The sequence below is a fragment of the Suncus etruscus genome, chromosome 1, assembly GCF_024139225.1.
Source record: "Suncus etruscus isolate mSunEtr1 chromosome 1, mSunEtr1.pri.cur, whole genome shotgun sequence".
Lineage (NCBI taxonomy): Eukaryota > Metazoa > Chordata > Mammalia > Eulipotyphla > Soricidae > Suncus > Suncus etruscus.
Window position 1 is genome coordinate 61,460,009 of NC_064848.1, and position 17,927 is coordinate 61,477,935.

The 17,927-nt window shown below is 39.9% G+C and overlaps 1 protein-coding gene across 1 annotated transcript in view; it reads left to right on the top strand.

Annotated features, from left to right (window-relative positions):
* Positions 1-10,337: 10,337 nt before the first annotated feature.
* Positions 10,338-17,927, top strand: part of LOC126008845 (phospholipid-transporting ATPase FetA-like) — a 104,435-nt gene continuing 96,845 nt past the window's right edge. Inside the window, exons 1-2 of the mRNA XM_049773126.1 lie at positions 10,338-10,419; positions 15,039-15,097. Coding sequence (XP_049629083.1) covers positions 10,380-10,419; positions 15,039-15,097 — 99 coding nt within the window. The 5' untranslated portion in view covers positions 10,338-10,379. The remainder of the gene's footprint in view (positions 10,420-15,038; positions 15,098-17,927) is intronic.

The following is a 17,927-nucleotide window of genomic DNA, read 5'->3' on the forward strand; positions in this document are numbered from 1 at the left end:
CTCAGGTCTAGTATATTCTTGTTGGGTTTCAGTCTGGTTGACCTGTCCAGTGTTGACAAAGCCGTGTTAAGGTCCCCCACAATTATTGTGTTGTTGTTGATATTATTTTTCAGATTTGTCAACAGTTGTATTAAATATTTTGCTGGCCCCTCATTCGGTGCATATATGTTTAGGAGAGTGAATTCTTCCTGCTCTACGTACCCCTTGATTAATATAAAATGTCCGTCTTTGTCCCTTACAACCTTCCTGAGTATAAAGTTTGCATTATCTGATATTAGTATGGCCACTCCAGCTTTTTTATGGGTGTTGTTTGCTTGGATAACTTTTCTCCAGCCTTTTATTTTGAGTCTATGTTTGTTCTGACTATTCAGGTGCGTTTCTTGTAGGCAGCAGAAGGTTGGATTGAGTTTTTTGATCCATTTAGCCACTCTGTGTCTCTTAACTGGTGCATTTAGTCCATTGACGTTGAGAGAAAGAATTGTCCTGGGATTTAACGCCATCTTTATTTCAAAATTTGGTGTGTCTTTTGGGTAGTCTTGTCTTAGATTAGGTCTTTCAGTTTTTCTCTTAAGACTGGTTTTGTGTCTGTGAAGTTTCTGAGCTGTTTTTTGTCTGTGAAACCATGTATTCTTCCATCAAACCGGAAAGTGAGTTTTGCTGGGTATAGTATTCTGGGTGAAGCATTCATTTCATTCAGTCTTGTCACAATATCCCACCACTGCTTTCTGGCATTGAGCGTTTCTGGTGACAGGTCTGCTGTAAATCTCAGGGAAGCTTGCTTGAACATGATTTCCCCTTTTGATCTTGCTGTTTTCAGAATTCTGTCTCTATCTGTGGGATTTGTCATTGTGACTAGGATGTGTCTTGGGGTGGTTTTTTTGGGGTCTCTTTTGGTTGGTACTCTTCGGGCATGCAGGATTTGATCACATATATTCTTTAGCTCTGGAAGTTTCTCTTTAATGATGTTCTTGACCATTGATTCTTCCTGGAAATTTTCTTCCTGGGTCTCTGGGACTCCAATGATTCTTAAGTTGTTTCTGTTGATCTTATCATAGACTTCTATTTTCGTCTGTTCCCATTCTTTGACTAATTTTTCCATTGTCTGCTCATTTGCTTTAAGTTTTTTGTCCAATCTCTCCTGCTGTATGGAATTGTTATGTATCTCATCTTCCACAGCACCAAGTCTATTCTCAGCTTCTGATACCCTGTCCCAGAGCTTATCCATTTTGTCATTCACTTCGTTTACTGACTTTTTCAGTCCTGTTAGTTGACATGTTATTTCAGTTTGGAGTTTTGTCATTTCTGCCTTCATATTTTCTTGGTTCTTATTAGTGTTCTGTTCAACTCGATCCATGGTTTCTTGGAGTCTGTTGAGCACCTTCCATATTGCTAGTCTAAAGTCCTTATCTGAGAGGTTGATTAGTTGTTCAGTCATTATCTGGTCCTCAGAATTGTCATCTTCATTCTCTATGTCTGATGCTGGCCTGCGTTGTTTCCCCATTGTCACACTTGTATTGTGGGTTTTTCTACGTGTTGTGGTGGTATTCATTGTCTATATGATGTAGGCAGCACACTCCTCTGGCTCCTCCCTTTCTGGATGGGCTGACTTGCCTCTAAGGGAGGGGAGTCCTCCGTGGATGAAGCCTCACACTGGGTCAAATCTTAGGCCCGAGCATGCAACAGAGAAGACAGTCCAGAGAGAAATGTTTGCTTCTGTGATATAGCGCCGTTCTTAGTGTGATTTTTCCTTCTTGTTGCAATGGAGTTCTTTCCTTAGAAAGAGTGCACGGCCGCGTAGCGAAGCGGAGCGGCCGTGCTCCTCTGAGCCTCTTTTTGCCCCACTCGCAAGAGTTTCACGCAAGAGGACAGTAGACAGACATAGACAGGTCACACTCACAGTCTTTCACAGCTGAGCCCCACTGGGCCGGTGTACTTTCGCGGATTTTCCCCGCCTGGTGTCACACACAGGGAGCCAGCTTTTGCAAAGGTTAGCCGGTTTTTATGCTCTGAAGTCCCTCCCTGAAAATGGCGTCTGGGCGAGCGAGGTTTCTGGAGGCTCTTTTTGCCCCACTCGCAAGAGTTTCACGCAAGAGGACAGTAGACAGACATAGACAGGTCACGCTCACAGTCTTTCACAGCTGAGCCCCACTGGGCCGGTGTACTTTCGCGGATTTTCCCCGCCTGGTGTCACACACAGGGAGCCAGCTTTTGCAAAGGTTAGCCGGTTTTTATGCTCTGAAGTCCCTCCCTGAAAATGGCGTCTGGGCGAGCGAGGTTTCTGGAGGCTCTTTTTGCCCCACTCGCAAGAGTTTCACGCAAGAGGACAGTAGACAGACATAGACAGGTCACACTCACAGTCTTTCACAGCTGAGCCCCACTGGGCCGGTGTACTTTCGCGGATTTTCCCCGCCTGGTGTCACACACAGGGAGCCAGCTTTTGCAAAGGTTAGCCGGTTTTTATGCTCTGAAGTCCCTCCCTGAAAATGGCGTCTGGGCGAGCGAGGTTTCTGGAGGCTCTTTTTGCCCCACTCGCAAGAGTTTCACGCAAGAGGACAGTAGACAGACATAGACAGGTCACACTCACAGTCTTTCACAGCTGAGCCCCACTGGGCCAGTGTACTTTCGCGGATTTTCCCCGCCTGGTGTCACACACAGGGAGCCAGCTTTTGCAAAGGTTAGCCGGTTTTTATGCTCTGAAGTCCCTCCCTATTGTTGTAACTCTTAACAGGTGTGTATTTGTGTCTAGTCATTTTGGACCTCAGATAAACCAGTGGTTCTCAACGAATTAGATCTGAATCACAGTATTGGAACGGCACCATTTGAACTATGAAAAATGTAAGTCAGTGGGCACCACCACCTACTGAATCAGAAACTCTGGGATGTGAAAGAAAGCTATCCAGGTAAATTCTGGTACATGTGAACATTTAAGAACTGTAATAGATTAATCCTAGACAATGTTTTTCTATCCTATAAGACAATCTTTTATATAAAAATATGGATCAGTTATTTTATTATCATTAATCAATACCTCATGAAAAAGTTATTTGAACATTCTTGTTTCTTTGTCTCTAACTCCCTCACTCTGAATTATTGTTAAAAATATTATTTTCTGGGGCCAGAGTGGTGGCACTAGAGGTAAGGCATCTGCCTTGCATGGGCCAACCTAGCACGGATCATGGTTCAATCCCCTAGCATCCCATATAGTCCTCCCAAGCCAGGAGCGATATCTGAGTCCATAGCCAGGAGTAACCCCTGAGTGTTACTGGGTGTGGCCCCAAAAACCATATATATATATAATTTTCTATGTTATTTTCCACCTTTTAAATGTAGTAGTTAACATTAACAATAGAAATTATATTTGTTCACAATTAAAAGTTATTAATATTGTTATAATTTCTATGAAAAGAAAATAATTACTTTTTAAATACCTTTTTTATATAAATTATCTTTAAACACCATGATTACAAATATAATTGTAGTTGTATGACTACAGTCATGTAAAGAACATCCCCCTTCACCAGTGCAGGATTCCCACCACCAATTTCCTAGATCTACCTACTCCCCACCCCACCCACACCTGTACTCAAGACAGGCTTTCTTTTTCCCTCATTCATTCACATTTATGATAATTTTCAGTGTAGTTATTTCTCTAACTGCACTTATCACTCTACGTGGTGAGCTTCATGTCATGAGCTGCACCTACATGGGAAGATGGGGAGAAATAAGGGTTGGGACTGAGGCAGTAAAATATTAGAAATGAGATTTGTAAGGCAGTATCAAGGTCACAATACAAGATGGATGTTATGGATATATAAAATATATGCATACAATACTATCAATAGGAAAACAAGGAGAAAAAAATTCCAGTGACTGTCCCAACATAAACCGGTGCTAGAACGGCCCACCCTCCTCCCAAAGCGCATTTCCATTAGTGTAGGGAGAGGTGGGGGGAAACCTGAGGATCACTAAAAGTCCACCTGAACCCACTTCTGGCCATCTGAGCTGGCACCCAGGGAAGGCCTGGAGTCAGGGGAAAAAGATAAGGATGGCTGGGGGCCTGCCAAGCCTCCCAGCACTCCCCAGGTTAGGGAGAAGGGCTCCGGTATGAGGCCTCCCCAAACCCCATACCTGGCAAGAGCTGGTCTCCAGAATCGAGGAAACCGGAAGCCAGATGTCTGCCCCCCCTCCTCCCCATGTACCTCCACCCTGGAGTACGGAGGGAGGGGGGAAGCCTGAGGACCACTAAGAGTCCACCTGAACCCACTTCTGGCCATCTGAGCTGGCACCCAGGGAAGGCCTGGAGTCAGGGGAAAAAGACAAGGATGGCTGGGGGCCTGCCAAGCCTCCCAGCACTCCCCAGGCCAGGGAGAAAGGCTCTGGTATGGGGCCTTAAATACCATTTAAAGTATTTTTTAGTTGTAGGGGCCAAGAGATAGCATTGGTGGGGTGTTTGCCTTGCATGTGGAAGGACAGTAGTTCAAATCCTGGCAACCCATATGGTTCCCCAAGCTTTCCAGGAGTGATCTCTGAGCATAAAGCCAGGAGTAACCCCTGAGCGCTGTCAGGTGTGACCTAAAAACCAAAAAAAAAAGTTTTTTTAGTTGTAGTATAGGAAATACGGTTACAATAATATTGGTGTTTATGGTTTTGATGTAAAAGTTACACCACCACTATAATTTCCAATCCTTCACTATTGTCCTTATATTACTTATAGTTCTCCTCTTTCTTTTCCCCCTGACTGGTTTCCCCTCCAATATTGGTCATCTCTGTTTTATGATCAAAGTTCATATATTTGCCATCATTAAGAATTGTCTAGTCAAAAATAAAATAAAGAATCTGTTCTTAAGGAGCTGGAGTGATAAGATAGGAGGATGCTTACCTTGCATGAGGACAACCTGGGTTTGATCCGCAGCACCCCATGTTGTACCCAGAACCTTCCAGGAGCAATCCCTGAGAACAGAGCCAGGATTTAACTGGGTATAGCCCCAAAACCCCAAAGAATTGTCTATTCCCTTTTTTTGTTTCTCTGTATACCACAGATGATCAAGATTATATAATATTAATTTCCCTCTGACTATTTCACTTAATAGTTCCAGTTCTAGCCAAGTTGTTGTAACTAAAATTTATCTTTTCTTATAGTTGCATTATATTCTATTGTATTTATAAGCCACAACTTGTTTTAGTGCTACAGTTTATTTAAAATGATAGCCTACAATCCTACCATCTTTTTTTTTCTTCAGAACTGTTCAGGCAATTTGGCTATTTTGTATTTTATATTCCATACAAATTTTAGTATTTGCTCTATGTCTTTAAAAAACATAATTGGAATTTTTAAAAATTTTAAACCATTTTTATTGAGGTACCAGGTTTGACAATATTGTCAATTATACAGATGCACACATCATTTCAACACCACACACATCATCCAAAAGCCCATTTCCTTCCACAAGGGAAATGTGAATTTCTTTCTCAAGTAAAATCAATTCTATAGACAAAATCTTCAACTCCAATGACTTCCACAACTTATTGTTCTCATACCAGGTCTTTTACTTATCCTGCATATTGGGAGAGATTCTTTTTCTATATTTTAATAATTTTATTGTGATCAAAGTGAATTACAAATCTTTCACAGTAATATTTTAGGTACATGGTGACATTGAATTAGGGGGATTCCCACTACCAGTGGTGTCCTCCCTCCACCCCTCTTCCCAGCATGCATCCTGTATCCCCCTTCTTTGCCCCCCGGGCTACTAGTATAAGTGTGTATAGCTAGTTGTAGAATGGGTATCAATTCTGTTGTCATTGACTTTGGATTTGGTGTTTAAGTCTGATCATTTTGTTTTTCTTTCTATTCAATGTTCATACACCTGTTTGGTCTTGATTCCATCCATTCTTTTTTCTCTCAATTTGTGAGGAATAACAAGATAATTCAAGTTATGTGGTTCTGTTTGAAAAAAAAAAAAACAGAAGGAGTCCGTCTAGAGGTTATAGATAGCAATTTAAAAGAAGAAAGGGAAAAAAAACATAACAAAAAGACAAAAACATACAAAAAACAGAAACAAAGAAAAAACAACAAAAAAGCAAAACAACAACAAAAAACAAACAAAAATCAAACCAAAAAAACCTAAACCATGACTACAAAAAAGCACCACAGCAATAAAGACAACAACCAAACAATAACTACAAGCACAAAATGAAAAGAAAGAGAGAAGAAAAAAACAAAGCAAAACAAAAATTGTGCTTTTTTTTTGCATAGACAGTAAATATTGGGGAGATTAGAAAAGGAATTCCCTTGGCCTAAGAGACACAAGGATTCTCTGCCCTTGAAACAGACTGTCATGGGAATAAATACAAGCTCCATACATGCTCTTTTTTACACCCCCAGGTCTTTTTATGATGCCAGGAACTTTTCACTCAGTTATACCCCACAACTTTTTTTTAACTATCCAAATATCTGTTGGATATTTGGGTTATTTGCATCTACTAGCTATTGTACTTTGTGTTGCAACTAATATAGATGTGCACATACTTTTTCAAACTAATGCCGTTGTGCTCATGGGGTAGATTTCAAAACGCGAAATCACTGGGTTATATGGAAGTTCTCTATTGATACTATTTTCCATAGAGGATGAATAGGAATAAATGAAGGTTCCCATTTTTTTATCACATTTCTGCCAACACAAGTTGTTTCAAATCATTTTGATATTTGCCATTATCGTTCATATGAGATGATATTGTCATTTTGATTTGCATTTTCTTCTTTAGAGAAAAATGACTTTTTCATATGCCAACTCATCATCTGTATGCCTTCTTTAGGGAAGTATTTTCTGTTCATCTCTCCATTTTTAGATGAGTTAATATTTTGTATTGATAAGCTTAATATATTTTAGTCGTTAATCCTTATCTGGTATGGTATAGAATTATTTCCTCCATCTGTAGGTTAGCTAGAATTTCTTTTGTCATGCAAAAACTTTAGTTTCGGGGCTGGAGAGATAGCATGGAGGTAAGGCACTTGCCTTTCATGCAGAAGGATGATGGTTTGAATCCCGGCATCCCAGGGATGCCTGCCAGGGGCGATTTCTGAGTATAGAGCCAGGAGTAACCCTTGGGTGCTACTGGGTGTGACCCATAAATAAAAACAAAACAAAACAAAAAACTTTAGTTTCAAGTTGTCTACATTTTTTTTTGACAACTGATTCCGTTCATTGAAAATATCAATGAGATCTATGTCTTGGAGTGTTGTGCCTACGTTGTTTTTGTTTGTTTGTTTGTTTTTATCAATTCTGAATGATAACCCTTTCCCCTCTTTTTATTAAATAATTTTTATTTTGACCAAAGTGGATTACAAATCTTTCACGGTAATATTTTAGGTACATAGTGACATTGAATCAGGGCCATTCCCACCACCAATGTTGTCCGCCCTCCACCCCTGTTTCCAGCATGCATCACATATCCCCCTCCTTTGCTCCCCAGGTTGCTAGTATAAGTGGTTCCCTCTGTATCTAGCTTGTTAGGTTGGGTATTGATTCTGTTGTCATTGGTTTTGGATTTGGTGTTTAAGTCTGATCATTCTTTTATTTCTACTAAATGTTCATATGACTGTTTGGGCTTGGAACCCTCCATTATTTCCCCCTCAAGTTATGTGGTTCTATTTGAAGGAAAAAAGGGGGGGATCAAACAAGCAAAAAAAAATGGGAGGAGTCCTGCTAGAGGCTATAAATATTAATTTAAGAGAAGAAAGGGAAAAGGAAAAAACAACAACAACAATACCAAAAAATATCAAACAAACAAAAAAACCCTGAAAAGAACACCAATAAAAACAACAACCAGGGGCCGGGCGGTGGCGCTAGAGGTAAGGTGCCTGCCTTGCCTGCGCTAGCCTTGGATGGACCGCGGTTCGATCCCCCGGTGTCCCATATGGTCCCCCAAGCCAGGAGTGACTTCTGAGCGCATAGCCAGGAGTAACCCCCGAGCGTCAATGGGTATGCCCCCCAAACAACAACAACAACAACAACCAAACAATAACCACAATCCTGAAATAAAAACAAAATAAAGCAAAATAAAAACAAACAACAGCAATAACAAAAAATTATTTGTGCTTCTCTCTTTTATTGGCATAGGCACAGTAAATATTGTGAATGGTATGATTTTTTTTTTTGTTTTTCGGGCCACACCCATTTGATGCTCAGGGGTTACTCCTGGCTAAGCATTCAGAAATTGCCCCTGGCTTGGGGGGACCATATGGGACGCCGGGGGATTGAACTGCGGTCACGATCTTTCCTTGGCTAGCGCTTGCAAGGCTGACACCTTACCTCTAGGCACCACCTCCCTGGCCCCGTGAATGGTGTTTTTAATGTCCATTCTTCTCTATCATTATTTGTGTATAAGGCCATTGACTTTTGCATGTTAATTTTGTATTCTGACACTTTGCTATATGAATTTATTATTTCTAGAAGCTTCTTAGTAGAGTCTGTAGGGTTTTGTCTGCTTTTGGTATCAGGATGATGTTAACTTCATAAGAACTATTTGGGGGGCTGGTGAGGTGACACTAGAGGTAAGGTGTCTGCCTTGCAAGCACTAGCCAAGGAAGGACCGCGGGACTGTGGTTCGATCCCCGGCGCCCCATATGGTTCCCCCAAGCCAGGGGCGATTTCTGAGCGCTTAGGAGTAACCCCTGAGCATCAAATGGGTGTGGCCCAAAAAACCAAAAAAAAAAAAGAACTAGTTGGGAGTGTTTCTGTAACTTCAATTTTCTGGAAGAGCTTGAAAATGATTAGTAGGGGCCGGGCGGTGACGCTGGAGGTAAGGTGCCTGCCTTGCCTGCGCTAGCTTAGGACGGACCGCGGTTCGATCCCCCAGCGTCACATATGGTCCCCCAAGAAGCCAGGAGCAACTTCTGAGCGCATAGCCAGGAGTAACCCCTGAGCGTCACAGGGTGTGGCCCAAAAACCAAAAACCAAAAAAAAAAAAAAAAAAAAAAGAAAGAAAATGATTAGTAGTAAGTCCTTTTTAAAGATTTGAAAGAATTTGTTAGTGAATCCATCTGGTCCTGGGCTTTTGTTTTTGGGAAGACTTTTTATTGACATTGTCAACTGTAGAAATGTAAGCATAGTCTTTCCCTCGAATGAGTACGTTGCCTACTATTCAATCGTTATTAGTTTTCACCCAGATAGGTGAATTAATTCTTTTCTAAACCTGTTCATATTTTGCAAGTGTCTTTCAGCGGCTGTATGAAGGCCTCCTTGTTATAAATTTAAAAAGTTAAAGAAAATAATTTTAAGAATAATAAATTATGTGTAGGCACCTTCAGTAACAATATTAAAAACCACAGTGTCTTAGACAAAGAGAGGGAGGGATGGAGAAAGGGAGGGGAGGAGGGATGAAGGAAGAGAGAGAAATATCTGCCACAAAGGTAGGAATGGGAAAGAACAGGGGGAAAGTGGAAGGGAAATTGGGGACATTGGTAGCAGGAAATGTGCACTGATGAAGGATTTTATATCTTGTATGATTGAAACTGAATCATGAAAAATTTTGTAACTGTATTTCACTATGATTAAATTAAAGAATTTATTATTAAAAAGGTGCTCCTTTATATGTCTACATGTCTGAAACTTTATAAACACTTAATTTAATTATAGTGGGAATAAGTTAGATGCTCAGACCAGTTCAAATAAAATTTTAAGACAACTATTTGTTTAATTTTTTGTTTTTGTTTTTGCTTTTTTGGGGCCACACCCAGTAATAGTTGGTACCTGATCCCACCATTGGGTGGTACCTGATTCTGGGGGATAAAAACAAGGGTCTGTGGAAGGCGAGGGCCTTTTTGGCTGGAACTGATGATGAGGCTTTGGGCTTCAGTCTTGTCCACTGAATAAAACTATTATTTTTACAAGCCTGACTGTCTGCAAGCTGTTTACCCGCCGCTTCACCTTAGAACTGCTGGCTGAACAGGGTAACAAATGTGTGGTCCGAGCTGGAGGAGAAAGGCCTCATCCTCCATCCCTCCATCAGTCAACCTCTTCAGGGGCTGATTTGCAATATGGGTGTATCACATTGTCATTATTTGCTCAACTGTCATTGGACATCAGCTTCACTCTAAATATTAGCTATTGTACTAAATGCTACAATTTTTTTATTATTGAAAATTCAAGTCTTTTGGGGGCTCAGTCCTGGTGATGCTGGGAACCCATATGTGGTTCAGGGATAAAACCAAAATTACAAGCAAGGCAAGCACCTTACCACTTTATACTCTCTCTGTCCCTTAATCTCTAAATTTTTTCATCACATGTAAAAATAATATCAGCACAAGAAATTCTCATTCTAAATATTTTTATTTCCTTTACAGAAATTCCAGGAATTTTAATTAGTACTACTCTGCAATGTCTTGTGGTAAAAATCAAGATGAGAACAAAATTAGAGGTAAGGGAAATTAAATAAAAGTTACTTCATTTACATGTCATTATTTATGTAATGCATACACACTGATGTGGTCACATGTACCAACTTGGCAGATAAAAATATGGATTAACCTACTAATCAAAATCTTAAAATATGAGGAAACAAGTAGCCAGAAAAGGAAATACACTTATAGAACTAAATATTCTGTTCTGACTAGAATAAACTCTATTTTAGCCCACACTCTACCTTTTTTACTCTTTCATATGTTTGTTTGTTTTTTTTTTATTCCTGGAGGGGAGCCCATTCAAAGATACAGCCTCTATTTCAGAAAAAAGTTAGGGCACTCCCAACAGAAGGAACCAGGGAGCTTTCTCCTACTCTCAGAAGAGTATCTCAAAAGAGATACAGCTGAGGAAATCAAATTAACTGACTATTTCTCTGCATCATCATATAAACAGAAAATGTGTAGAACAAGATACTATATGGAAAATACAGGGAAAATGAAAAAAAGTGAAAATTATAATACATTCTTAGTTATTCAACATATATTTTTTGATCACTGAGAGGGACAGTCACAACAGCATGCTGAAACACAAAGATTAAACTAGAGAGAATCTCTGGTGGCATAGGACTGCCTAAGTATGTATGCTGGCAGATATGAGCTCTGCCAATTGTGAACCATATTAAAAATAAATACGTAGGTTCAGAAAGATTACTGTTTAATGAAGAACTGCCTAAGTAATGTCACAAAAATATCAAATTATAGAGACCAAAGAGATAGTACAGTAGGCAGCATGCTTGCCTTGCATGGGGCTGACGCAGGTTCAATCCTCAGTACTCCAACACCATATGGTTTCTGAGCCCACCAGCAGTGATCGCTAAGCTCAGAGCCAGGAGTAAGCATTGAGCACTGGATATGTTCCCCAAAACAAAAAGATATATCAAATTATATCTATGAAATAAGTTAAGTGAAGTGAAGATCATATGGGAGGCATAGTGGATTCTTAAATCATACTGTCTAAATTAAAAACCTAGCTCCAACACTTTTTTTTTGAAAATTTATTTTGTATACTACTTTCTTGATTTGTTTTGTTTTGGGCCACACCCGGTGACTCTCAAGGGTTACTCCTGGCTTGGGGGACCATATGGGATGCTGGGGATCAAACCAAGGTCCATCCTGGGTCAGCCTCATGCAAGGCATATGCTCTATCACTGTGCTATCACTCCAGCCCTATACTACTTCCTCATCTATAAATTGGGAAAAGCAGAGCTAGGGAGATAGCACAAGTGGTAGAATACATGCTTCTTATGTGTAAAGCCAATGCCCTAAGTCTGACCCCTGGCTCCACAACACCTTCATAGCACTGCACGAATAAGACAAGATCTATTGAGAGTGGTTCCTACAAAAAATAAATAGTACCAAGGAGATAGCTGAAAGGACTGGAGACCATCATTTGCATGCTGGATCCCGGCTTCGGTTCCCAGTACTATATGGTGCAGAGCTCAATACCTTGAGTAGCCATTGAAAACCCAGGTTTGATGTAACCCTCAAACCTATTAATTAATAATAGTATTAACGTTTTTTTTGGGGGGGGTCACACCGGGCAGCGCTCAGGGGTTACTCCTGACTCTGTGCTCAGAAATTGCTCCTGGCAGGCTTAGGGGACCATATGGGATGTCGGAATTTGGACCACCGACCTTTTGCATACAAGGCAAACGCCTTACCTCCATCTATCTCTCCAGCCCAGTATTAACTTTTAAGGTTGTTACAAGAATTAAATGAGGAAAAAAATTGGGGGGGCTTTTGGGCCACACCCGGTGACGCTCAGGGGTGACTCCTAGCTATGTGCTCAGAAATTGCTCCTGGCTTGGGTGTCCATATGGGATGCCAGGGGATCAAACAGCAGCCCGTCCTAAATTAGTGCATGCAAGGCAGATGCCCTACCACTTGCTCCACCACTCTGGCCCCATGAGGAAATATTTTAAAGAAATTTTTGGACAGTATTAGGCAAATAGTAAATGGTAAATAAATGAGTAAAAGACAGTCTGCAAGAGCTTTCTATTTTCATTCAGAAAGATGATTAAGATCTTGAATATTTATAAATGTGGATAATTTCTAAGATCAGTTTATCTTGGGAAAAGATTTGAAACCAATTTTCTTTGCCTAAATAGTTCCTGGTAGGTTCAATCCATGTACTATAATAATATCACCTTCATGGTTTTGAGCAGTAATTGATATCGGTTCATTTGTTTTGTTTTGGTTTGGTTTGGTTTGGTTTGGTTTTTGAGTCACACCTGTCAGTGCTCAGGAGTTACTCCTGGCCCTATGTTCAGAAATTGCTCCTGGTAGGCTCAGGGGACCATATGGGATGCTAGGATTTGAACCACTGACCTTCTGCATGAGAAGCAAATGCCTTACTTCCATGCTCTCTCCAGCCCCAATACCAGTTCATTTAAGATGGTGGGCTACTAACACCTGACTGAATAAAATAACAGTAACAGATTGGCAGCTCAAACTCTCATCATTTTGTATCAGGAGTTTAGAGCAATCTCTTAAATTTCCTTTGTGTGTGCAATTTGTTCTTCTGTAAATCTATCAGATTAAACTTTCCGAAATTTTAGTTGTATTACTTTTTCTTTCAATAAATAGCCATTCATAAATAAATTAATAAATAATTTACTTTTAAATTAATTGCATTATTTAAGCACCATGGTTACAAAATTGTGTTCATTGTTGAGTTTCAGTCATACAATGTACACCATCCTTCAACATCCTTACTGTCTTTGATATTTTCTGCTTCCCTCCTACCCCCGCCCCCTGCCTTCTCCCTCTTTCTCTCTCTCTCTCTCTCTCTCTCTCTCTCTCTCTCTCTCTCTCTCTCTCTCTCTCTCTCTCTCTCTCTCTCTCTCTCCACTATAGTATGCACTATAATGAACGTGTCACTTTCTCCCCTTTCAGCACCAAGTTCTTACAGTAATCCTTTCATCTTATTGTTAAAATATTTAGAATATATTGTATTCGGGGGGCCAGAGAGATAGCATGGAGGTAAGGCGTTTACCTTTCATGTAGAAGGTCATCGGTTCGAATCCCAGCGTCCCATATGGTCCCCCGTGCCTGCCAGGAGCAATTTCTGAGCACGGAGCCAGGAAAAACCCCTGAGCACTGCCGGGTGTGACCCAAAAAACACACACACACACAAAAGAATATATTGTATTCATTGATTTTATTTTAAAATTAGGTATTAAACCATAAAAAACAAGAGTGATAAAAAAATTTTTTTTGTTTTTGAGCCACACCCGGTGACACTCAGAGGTTACTCCTGGCTATGGTCTCAGAAATTGCTCCTGGCTTAGGGGACCATATGGGATGCCAAGGATTGAGCCAAGGTTCGTTCTGGGTCAGCAGCGTGCAAGGCAAATGCTCTATTGCTATGCTATCGCTCCAGACCCTGATAAAAAATTTTAACCTTGAGCTTTATGTCCTTTGAAACTTGAAGAATCAAAACACTTGAAAAAATATCTTGGTATGATTCCTTTTAAATCAAGATAGAACTTCAAACTCTTCTTTTTTTTTTTTTTTTGGTTTTGGTTTTGGTTTTTGGGCCACACCCGGTGTTGCTCAGGGGTTACTCCTGGCTGTCTGCTCAGAAATAGCTCCTGGCAGGCACGGGGGACCATATGGGACACCGGGATTCGAACCAACCACCTTTGGTCCTGGATCGGCTGCTTGTAAGGCAAATGCCACTGTGCTATCTCTCCGGGCCCTTCAAACTCTTCTTACCAACTGTTTTGTAATATAGCTTGTCTCATCTCAATGCCAATTTTTCATTAAATAGATCATCCTTCTTAGATGTATAACTCCAACCTTCATGTCAAATTTATATTGGACCAATGAGATATTTTACACATGACTTGCATACTCTGCACACACAGGCTCAGGTCCATTCCCTGGTATCACATGGCCCACCAAACACTGAACCAGGCTTATTTCCTGAGTGTAAAACAAGGGGCTGGAACAATAATACAGCAGATAAGGTATTTGCCTTGCATGTGGCCAACCATATTCAATCAGGGCACCCCATATAGTTCCCAAGCAACACTGGGAGTGATTTCTAAGTATATATCTAGGCATAACTTTGTATTTATACAGACAATAAAAACTATAATACCCAATGAAACCACCAAATCAGAACATAATGAGTTGCAAATTTTTGCAAACAGCAATTCCATTAACATGTTAAAACTGCAACTCAGTGGCACAGATTCAACATAATTTAGGGGGGTGTTAAAGCAAACAAATAGAAAACAAAGGTGCTAGAATTGACCTGTAAAAGAAAGCTCTATGTTACTGTGTTGATCTGTATGTAATGTTGGTACAGGCTTTCCTGTTGTCTTTGGAGCCTGACTTTAGAATTTTTAGAAGCATTAATGATGGTGAGCTCCAAAAGTTACATATCCTGTTGACTTCAGAAAGTTGGAACTCTCAAAAAATTCTGTTTTTATTGTATTGTGTATCTTTCTATATACGAATATCTCAAAGAGAAAGTTGGGGATCTAGTGAGGTCTTCAGTAGCAGCCAACAGCCAGGCTGGTAAACTGCACAAGGGCATTCTTCTCATCCTTTCTTTCCCGTTTTACAGAACAAGAGAGAGTTTTGAAAGCCAATGACAGACAATTCAACACTTTATTTAACTATCCAGTGAGTACCAGGCCCCTGGTTATTTTAGAAAGTGATTGTTATTCTCCTCTGAGAGTCTTTTTGTTTACAGGACAGAAAATGCATTGTAATTATACAAAATAGGTTCCACTTTCTTTTAAGCTTTTATGCAGTGAGGCTTGGTACATAGGGGCTTCAAAAGAACTTGGTCCAGGGGAGAAGTTATCAATTTTTGGTTTTATATAACTTACAGGAAATAAATTTTATAGTTTTTTTCTTGTATAGGTGAAATAATATCTGCACAAGTTTTTGATTTAGTCAACTATGTAAACACATAAGAAACTTATGGGCTCCTAAAGAGATATCTATGACCATTCATATGAATCAGCTTACTTCATTAAAAGCCCCATAGTTTTCCATTGTTATCAATACATACTTCTTAAACTATTTTAAAAAATTCTTCTTGATGAAATATATTCATTGGAAAAGGACAAAGAAAGAAGGTGAGCTGAAGCAGAGGCGCAAGTGGTACGGCATTTACTTTGCATACACTAACCTAGGATGAACTGCAGTTTGATCCCTGGTGTCCCATATGGCCCCCCAAGCCAGGAGCTATTTCTGAGCACATAGCCAGGAGTAACCCCTGAGCATCACCGGTGTGACCCAAAAACCAATAAAATAAGAAGGAAAGAAGTGGAGTTGAGGGAGACAATATAGCTGTGACACATTGGGGAACAGGGCCAAGGGGATTTGAATACATTAGTGGTGTAAAAAAGTGGTATACTAAATATCCTAATCACAGAGTCAACAACACTGAAAACAAAAGATCCAGACTTCAATAACCTAATTTTAATAACCAAACTTTATTGGATTTTATTGGATGGCAGGCTGTGTTGGGGAGGGAAACTGGGAACCCTGGTTATGGGAAGATGACAATGGGGGAATTTAAAACTCAGCTATGACTTACTTTGTAAATCATATTTCTTTAGGGCCAGAGCAATAGCACAGCAGGTAGAGTGTTTGTCTTACACATAACTGACCTGGATTTAATTCCAGGCATCTCAAATAGACACTGAGAATGCCAGGAGTGATTTCTAAATGCAGAGCCAGGATTAACCCCTGAGCACCATCATTGGATGTGGCCCCAAAATCAAAATAAATCATACTGCTTTAATAAAAAATTAAATAAAAAAGAAATTATAAAGAAAACTTTTATTCGGAGAAACCAATATGACCAAACTTCAGGTATGCCAGTTTGGGGCTGATATCACTAGTGCTTTCTGGAGTGAGAAGGGCATCTTCTTCCCATATCTTTCTTTTCTAGGGAGCTGGAAGCTGTAACCATGACCACAAATGAAGTGGCCATGTTTGAACTGGTCCAACTCCATAGGCTCAGTCTTACTCGAAAGAGATGGAAGCGGATCATGAAAGATAATGAGTACACTGGCCTATGTAGCAGAAAGCTGGCCAACTCAGGAACAAACAGCCTTAGAATTTTTCTGAAGTTATAGAGACAGCCTATATAAAATGAGAATAAGAATCAAAAACTCCATGAATCCATGAATAGCTAAAGCAATCCTTGGGAAATGAAATGGAGATGCATTATTCTCTCCAATTTTAAATTGTATTACAAGGAAATAATTATTAAAACAGAATGGTATTGGAATAAAGACAGACCCTCAGATCACTGGAATAGACTTGAGTATTCAGAGAATGTTCCCCAGGCATACAATCAACTAATCTTTGATAAAGGGGCAAGAAATCCAAAGAGGAGCAAGGAACACCTCTTCAATAAGTGGTGTTGATACAACTGGTTCAACACTTGCAAAAAAGCAAACTCAGATCCCCATCTAAGACCATGCACAAAGGATGGATTAAAAACTTGGATTAAATGGATTAAAATGATTAAAAACTTTGATATCAGGCCTGAAACCATAAGATATATCGAACAACATGTAGGTAAAATACTCCATGACATTGAGACTAAAGGCATCTTCAAGGAGGAAACATCACTCTCCAAACAAGTGGAAACCGAGATTAACAGATGGAACTATACTAAACTGTGAAGATTCTGCACCTCAAAGGAAATAGTGCCTAAGATACAAAAGCCACCCACAGAATGGGAGAACCTATTCACCCAATTCCCATCAGATAAGGGGCTTGTATATCAAAAATATACAAGGTACTGACAAAACTTAACAAGAAAAAAATCTAACCCCATCAAAAAATGGAGAAAGAAATAAAAATTCCTCAAAAAAGAAATATAAATGACCAAAAGACACATGAAAAGATGTTCCACATCACTTAACTATCAGGGAGATGCAAATCCAAACCATGATGAAGTACCATTGCACACCACAGAGTCTGGCACACAACACAAAGAACAAGAACAATCAGTTCTGGTGGGGATCTGGAGAGAAAGGAACTCTTATTCACTGCTGGTGGGAATGCCATCTAGTCCAGCCTTTATGGAAAACAATATGGAGATTCCTAAAAAAAAAAAAAAAAACCTGAAAATTTATCTTCCATATGATCCAGCTATACCACTCCTAGGAATATACCCTAGGAATACAAAAATACAATACAAAAACCCCTTCCTCACACCTGTATTCATTGCAGAGCTATTTACAATAGCCAGACTCTGGAAACAAACAAGATGCCATTCAACAGTTTAATGGCTAAAGAAACTGCGGTACATATACACAATGGAGTATTATGCAGCCATCAGGAGAGATAAGTCATGAAATTCTCCTATACATGGATTTCCATGGAATCTATTATGCTGAGTGAAATAAGTCAGAGGGAGAGAGATAGACATGGAATCTCACTGATTAATGGGTTTTAGAATAATTAAGGACTTTATTGTAATACT